Source organism: Myotis davidii, unplaced genomic scaffold, assembly GCF_000327345.1.
Source record: "Myotis davidii unplaced genomic scaffold, ASM32734v1 scaffold1685, whole genome shotgun sequence".
In the NCBI taxonomy this organism is placed as follows: Eukaryota; Metazoa; Chordata; class Mammalia; order Chiroptera; family Vespertilionidae; genus Myotis; species Myotis davidii.
In genome coordinates this window covers 37,945-46,056 of record NW_006295988.1, presented here as the reverse complement: position 1 = coordinate 46,056, position 8,112 = coordinate 37,945, and the positions used below count along the sequence as shown (strand labels likewise).

At 37.4% G+C, this 8,112-nt stretch overlaps 1 protein-coding gene across 1 annotated transcript in view; it reads right to left on the bottom strand.

Annotated features, from left to right (window-relative positions):
• Nucleotides 1-8,112, bottom strand: part of LOC102752201 (testis-specific gene 10 protein-like) — a gene marked incomplete at its 3' end in the record, with an annotated part of 83,068 nt that overhangs the window by 45,673 nt on the left and 29,283 nt on the right. Inside the window, exons 6-8 of the mRNA XM_015568599.1 lie at nt 2,425-2,595; nt 2,257-2,334; nt 1,509-1,660 (exon numbers count right to left, since the gene is read on the bottom strand). Of these exons, the coding sequence (XP_015424085.1) occupies nt 1,509-1,660; nt 2,257-2,334; nt 2,425-2,595 (401 nt within the window). The remainder of the gene's footprint in view (nt 1-1,508; nt 1,661-2,256; nt 2,335-2,424; nt 2,596-8,112) is intronic.

Genomic DNA, 8,112 nt, shown 5'->3' with positions numbered 1-8,112 from the left:
GGCAGGCACAGCAGGGCTGGGTGACTCGGGGCAGCATGGCGCCTGGCCTGGGCTTGGCTCCTCCCCGACCACCTGCCACAGCCCAATCCCCGCAGGCCACGCTGAGGGGCCCTATGCTCCGGGCCTCTAGTATTTTAATAATCTACTAAAATGTTTTCAAAGAACTCCTAATGACCTGGGAAAATGCTTATGCTCTACAATTGAGTGAAATTCCTAATATACGAGGTCAATTACATCGAAAGGTTATGTACACACAGGGAAAAATATATCTGGTTAGAAACAGATGTAGATTACTAAAAGTCTTCCCTGGGTTATGGAATCATGGATGATTTAAATTTTCTTTACACTTTTCTCTATTTCCCAAGGTTTTCTTTGTTGATGCTGTTTTATTTTATTATCATTTTTTAAAATAAGTTTTTATTGATTTTTAGAGGGAGAAAAAGACAGAGGAATAGCAACATCGATGAGAGAGGAACATCATCGATTGGCTGCCTCCTGAATGCCCTCTACTGCGGATCAATTCCGTAACTTGGGCATGTACACTGACTGGGAATCGAACCTGGGACATCTTGGTTCCTGGATTGACACTCAATCACTGAGCCACACCGGCTGGGCTTGATTATTATTTTTATTTTCCCTGAGATTGCAAATGTCTTTTTATGCAGGAAATTAAAGAAAAGGTGAAGGGTAAATTTGAGTGATTATCTATCCTGACAACTGATTCCAATATAGGCACCACAGACCCTTAAAAGATCAAAGAGAAGACTCTGGGAGCTCATGCAAATCAAGTATTATCTGTAACTTAGTAATTTGTTTCACATTCACATGAACTATTATTTTTTCAAATAGATCCCCTGAAATTCAACCTTACTGAATCTGTTCAATCTCTATTTTTCACATCAATAGGTACCAAAAGTAAAAAAAACAAAACAAAAACCTCCTAGCATAGAGGTCCTCAAAAACTGATTCCCTTCTACTTACTGCCTGCAGGCTGCTTTACTGGAATGTCTTCTGCTACTGCACCTTATATAGGATGGGCTAAACAGTGTGGTTCACATTCAGCTAATAAGTTCCATTACATGTTCCTATTTCTCTGCTATGACTTTTTCTTATATTCTAAGCTGCTCTAAAACCTGTGCTGTGTGTGTTCTTACACTGTTCAGACCCCAGAACATAATTTGAGTTATAAAGGTAATAATCAAATGCTAAAGTGAAAAATGCACTGTGCCCAGAATGGCTTTGTAAAAGCTGTTTTAGTTAAACATTCAGGTTTTCTCCTTATGTAAGACAGAGATTACTAAATTTGAGTCCTGGTTAGGTGTGGCATTACCAATCTGCGATTGATCATGGGGAAATCATTTAATGTGTGCTGAGGCTTCTACAACTGCTCCGTAATAATCCTCCCCAAAATTAAAGTAAACAAATAACTTAATTACCATTATAAAATATACTACAAAAAGCAGGTCATTAATAATAAACCATTCGTTGTTCAAAAGCATTTAGTTTACCTCAAAGAATTATTCTCTGCTTTTTGCCTGCCAAGTTCACTTTCGGTATCCATTGCCTTTCTTGCTAATGATTTCATTTCTTTCTCCACAGTGGTTATGGTCTCCTTCATCAAAGTCATATTTGACATTTGCTCCATACGTTCATCATCAAGCTACACAAGTAGAATGACAAGATTACTGCTCCCCTCTCTACTGCATTTTTTACTCATTATAAAAACATAGTACAGATGAATTTATAAATGCATACAATTAAATTTGGTAACAGAAAGTCAAATTCCATCAATTCTGTTTATATAGTCATAATATCTCAAGTATAGCATCTCAAATCCTTCATTAATAAAAATGGTGATGACTCACATTTAAATTCAGTTTACATATATTTTTCTCATTAGTTTTCATTTCTCCATCATTTTCTCTACTCTAGCTACTCTTTAGGTAGAATAATCCAGTTTCCCTGTGTCTGGAAATGTTCTCTTTAATGAAATACAGAGATTAAAATTGTGCTAAAATTCCTTAGAATGCATCCCTGATTTTTTAAGCCATTTTGCAACCTAACATGAAAAATATTATACTCACATTTTTAAAAGGAATAAACAGTTTATAACATATATATATATATCATCTTCAGTATTTTAGGATTAGAAACCCTATCATAGAAAAATAAAAGAACTTCTCTGGACATAGTAAAAAAGGAAAAGAAAGTCACTGACAGTTTACAGCCAAAAGTGCAAAAGTAACTTTTCTTTACATTATGAACTGTACACTCCAGCTCCTCTATCCTCTGTTCCAAGTGAGCTTTCTCATTAAACGCTGTCTCTTGAGCAATCTGGTTAAAAAAACAAAAACAAAACAAAGCGCTTTCAATGTCACTGTGTCGTGTTTCACAAATGTTCACATAGATAAAATTCTCTCAAACCTTTAGCCTTTCCCTCAGACTATCTCGTTCTGTGGTCATTCTTCGTAAATCAGTGAAGGCTACATCTCTTTCAGTCTCCACCCGCCGGAGGATGGCATGTGCAGTTGTTGATTTAGGAGACTTACAGCTTTTCATCATTTCTCGGCGAAGCCGGGCAATTTCTTCCTTCGCCTATTTTTTAAATACATAGACAGACTCCTGTTTAACAAGCTTTAGAACAAACATAAAATAGCTATATACATCCAGCCAGTTATAACCCAAACATATTATCAATAGCTATGGAGTAGAATACTTGTGTAATTGTGACTTTATCCAAATAAATGCAAATGATGCCTCCCCAAATAAGAATGGTATATACAAACAGAAATTTGGTATATAATATCTTTGCCAAAAAATTTTAAAAATTAATTTGGGGGCAGTCAATACAAGATAAATTATACACACACACACACACACACACACACACATAGTATACTCCATCCATGTTGTGATATAAACATGAATTCAGCACAATTCAGGTAGAATAAATATTATCATAGTGTTACAGTCTTTTTCTACATAAATGTATAGGCCATAGTCATGAACTAGATATCTTTACCTTGAAGAAAGGCCCACCAATCTTTAATGACAACCCAATATACTCTCTACATGCTGTTCAACCATCCTTGGTTCTAAATCTATTCTATGCCTTCAGATGATTTCATATCCTACTTTGGCGTTTAAGCACTTATCTTCCTTCCTCTCTATTGTAATCACTATCTATTCAGCTAGTCTCCAAGTCTCAGAGGAAAATATGTTATTTCCCAATTTCCATAGCTAAGCCTTCACCAACTGATCTATAATGTGGTATATATGTGGATGGGATTCCAGTTTCTTTCTTTTTTTTATTGATTTTTTACAGAGAGGAAGGGAGAGAGATAGAGAGTTAGAAACATCGATGAGAGAGAAACATCGATCAGCTGCCTCTCGCACATCTCCCACTGGGGATGTGCCCGCAACCCAGGTACATGCCCTTGACCGGAATCGAACCTGGGACCCTTCAGTCCGCAGGCCGACGCTCTATCCACCGAGCCAAGCCGGTTTCGGCCTGTTGTGCCCATTTACCAACCTATGACTCTCCTTTGTTTTCAGTGTCTGTACCATGGCCTGTTCCTTGCTACCCACTTTCTCACCCCATTGTAACCTGGCTTCCACACCCACTATTTGCAGAATTTCAACTAATGACCTCACCAAATCTAATGGCCTTTTCTTGGTTTTTGTTTTTGATACTTTGGCAACATTTGACATTGTTTTGAACTCCCTCCTTGATATTTCTCTCTCCCTTGGTCTTATAATATTGTTCTGCCTTGGTTTCCTATCTTCTTTCTCTTTCCAATCCAATAAAACTTCCCCAAATCCTCTATTTACAGCTTTCTCGTTCAGAGACTTCATCTACTCTGAAAGCACAAAACTCACCTCTAGGCAGGTGATTTCTAAATAAAAGTATTCATCCCACATTTCTTACTGCCTGATGGCGATTCCTACCAGAATGTACTCCATCTGTCTAAACAAAACACATCTTTTCCATCAAATCACCAATGACTTCCCTATTTCTTTTTCTATTACCACATTTCTTCAGTCGTTCAAAATAGAACTTCAGACATTTCCATTCTCCCTCCTTTTGGCTCTAATCAAATCTGGCCAAGTCTTCCTTGACGGCATCCTACCTTAGTCCCTTAATGCCTCATGTATGGACTACTACAACGGCCTTCTAAAGAGTCCATGGATTTTCTCTCTCCAGTTCTTTTGAAAGAGAAATCTACATATATAAAAGGTTAATATGCAAAGTGTCCCCTTGGGAATTAGACTGGGAGACCGAGAGTTGGATTGCTCGCTATGACGTGCACTGACCACCAGGGGACTGGGGGGTGGGGGGAGGAGGAAAGGAGGGCACGGAATGAAGGAAGGTCCTGGCTGGCAGCCAGAAGGCCCCAATTGGCCCTGAGTGCTGGCCAGGCCTAGGGAACCTACCTGTGCACAAATTTTGTGCACCAGGCCTCTAATTATTATATTAAATGATAATATATTAGCAAAAAATTAAATTAGACCACCAACTTACACCATATACAAAAATAAACTAAAAAATGGATTTTAAGACGTGAAACCAAAAAAATCCTAGAAGAAACCATTGGCAACAAAATCTCAGATATCTCATAGCAATATGTGTATGGATACATCTCCTAGGACAATGAAAACTAAAGAAAAAATAAACAAATGGGAATACATCAAAATAAAAAGCTTCTATACTGCAAAATAAACCAACAACAAAATAATATGAGAGCCCACTTCATGGGAGAACATATTTGCCAATGAAACATCTGATAAGGGGTTAACTTCCAAAATGTATAGGGAACTCATACAACTTAACAAAAAGAAGACAAACAATCCAATTAAAAAATGGGCAAAGGAATTAAATAGACACTTCTCCAAAGTGGACATACAGAAGGCCGAAAGGCATATGAAAAAATGCTTAAAATCACTAATCAACTGAAAGATGCAAATTAAAACGACAATAAGGTATCACCTCACACCTGTTATCATCAACAATTCAACAAATGACAAGTCTTGGCAAGGATGTGGAAAAAAAGGAATCCTTGTGCATTGTTGGTAGGAATGCAAACTAGTCCAGCTTCTGTGGTGTCTGTGTCCATTGGTTAGGCTTATATGCATGCATACAAGTCCTTTGGTTGATCTCTCCCCCTTACCCCCACCCTCCCCTACCTTCCCTCTGAGGTTTGATGGTCTGATAGAGGCTTCTCTGTCTCTGGGTCTGTTTGTATTCATCAGTTTATGTTGTCATTATATTCCATAAATGGGTATGATCATGTGCTATTTATCTTTCTCTGACTGACTTATTTCACTTAGCATAATGCTCTCCAGGTCCATCCATGCTGTTGCAAATGGTAAGAATTCCTTCCTTTTTACAGCAGCATAGTATTCCATTGTGTAGATGTACCACAGTTTTTTAATTCACTCATCTGCTGATGGGCACTTAGGCTGTTTCCAATTTAGCTATGGTAAATTGTGCTGCTATGAACATAGGGGTGCATATATCCTTTCTAATTGGTGTTCCTAGTTTCTTGAGATATATTCCTAGAAGTGGGACCACTGGGTCAAATGGGAGTTCCCTTTTCAGTTTTTTGAAGAAACTCTATACTGTTCTCCACAGTGGCTGCACCAGTCTGCATTTCCACCAGCAGAGCATGAGAGTTCCTCTTTCTCCGCATCCTCGCCAGCACTTGTCATATTTCTTCTGCTTTAAAACAAAACAAAACTACCCATTGCTTATAAAGCAAAGTATAAACTCCTTGTAATGCCCTGTGTACAGGCTCCACTATATAGTCCAGAAGCTGGTAAACCACTGGCTCATAGTCCCAATCCAGTGAACCTCCTGTTTTTTTGTAGATCTATATAAGCTGATAATGTTTTTACATTTTTAAATGGTTTAAAGCAGCGATTCTCAACCTGAGGGTCGCGACCCTTTGGGGGTCAAACGACCCTTTCACAGGGGTCACCTAAGACCATCGGAAAACACATATATAATTACATATTGTTTTTGTGATTAATCAGTATGCTTTAATTATGTTCAATTTGTAACAATGAAATTGGGGTCACCACAACATGAGGAACTGTATTAAAGGGTCACGGCATTAGGAAGGTTGAGAACCACTGGTTTAAAGAAATCAAAAGAAGAAAAATATATCATAACAGATAAAATATGAAATTTCAGTGTCCATAAATAAAGTTATATTGTAACAGAGCAAACATATTCATTTGTATATCATCTGTGGATGCTTTCAAACCACAAAAACATCTGAGTAGCTATGACTGAGATCATGGCCTGCAGAGCCCAAGATATTTATTACCTGGACCTTCACAGAAACGTTTGCAGACTGCTGCTCTGGTTCAATCTACCCCACAAGTGTCAGATCCCCCGTCCTCCACTGTCACATACCTTTGATGCTAGTCTTTGACTGAATCACTTGCCTGTGATTTTCCTGCCTTTATCATCATTTCTTTAATCTAAATGTTCCTTCTTTCAAGATTATAGAAACTCCATTAATACAGCCCTCAGGACTCAAACTCTACATAGTCTTGTAAAGATTTCCTTGATCACCAGAAAGAAAAGTACCCACTACTTCTGCTAAAATAACAAAAAATAGCTACCAATACACACAATATACCTTATCTCCCCAACAAGATTGCAAACATAGAAAACAGTGTCTGTGAATGTTTTTAAACTATGTTCCATGGGACTCCATGGCTTAATGAGGCCATTGGGTGGATCACAGCAGCTTCTCATTAACCAATTTACACTTCAAATCTCAATATAAAACTGTCTGAAGAAAAGGAACAGGCAAAATTTGAAAATCACTAACTTATACTATATGTAAACAAGTGTAGGATTTTCAAGGCAGAGGCTTCTGTAAAATAATCTCACATCTTACACTCATGCACACAGACATCTCATTAAAGGACTTTCCAGCCCCTTAGCAGTCCTGGCTCTGTAATCATGTGTATGTACACCGACTCAGGTTTCATGATACAGACACAGAGACCAGGGAATTCTAATCAAAGCCCAGTAGTCACCCCACACACACTTCAGACACCAGGGAATTATAATCAAAGCCCAGAAATCACCCCCCACACTTAGAAGTGGTAGCTGCTATTTAAACTGTCCAAACTAAAAACAAGAACGCTATTATAGAAGAGAATATCATGTAGCACCCATTAAATAGCTAATATAATGTTTTAAATTTTAAGTATACTAAAATCTTATTAAGATACTGCTGAGAAGAAGAAATTAACAAGATTGAGATTAGAGTGAAGGAAAAGAGTACTGTGATTTAACCAAAAGGATTCTATAGTATACTATATACTCTGGGCATTTATTTTATACTAGTAGCCTGGTGCACGAAATTCATGCACACTGAAAGGGAATTAATTAGAGGAATGTAATTTGGACTCACTATCTAATATCAATAACATGTGAGCGTGAGGCAGTCTGCATTTCTGAAATTCAATGACATGAATTTTAGCTATTACTTTGCCAAATAAATGGAATTTACAGGTATCATTTAAAAGAGCATTCAGCTTAATATTAAAAACTCTGGCTACCAAGTCAGGTCTGTTTTCAACTTTTTGTCAGCATTGTAAATTGCAGTATCTGCCCATTTGGGGTTGCACATCATGGTTATGAATAAATCGGGCTTGCCATACTTTGTTACAATTGTCATACTTCATAACAATTGCCATAGCATCCTTCATTACAATTGCTATATCACTGCTGCTTTTTTTCTGGGACTACCCTCAGAAGATGATGGGAGTATTATCACTTTACCAATCGGCGCATTGTCATTTTCAGATCTAGATTTGAGATAATCCATCAAACCACTATATTTTTCAACTTTCAACTTAGATTTATCTGCTTTGATGAAATTTATCTGATTGGACTCCATTTTTAAATATGAATCCATGATAAACTATTGAGTTAATTTTCCTGCATTTAAAATAGGATTAAACGTGTCCCGCACAAAGAGATGAAATCCATAATACTGCATTTATGTGACTCGTGTCTTAGATTTTGTCTAGTATTATTGTCAATTACACTGTTGTCTCTGAGTCTTAATGCAATATCTGTTCCCCAGC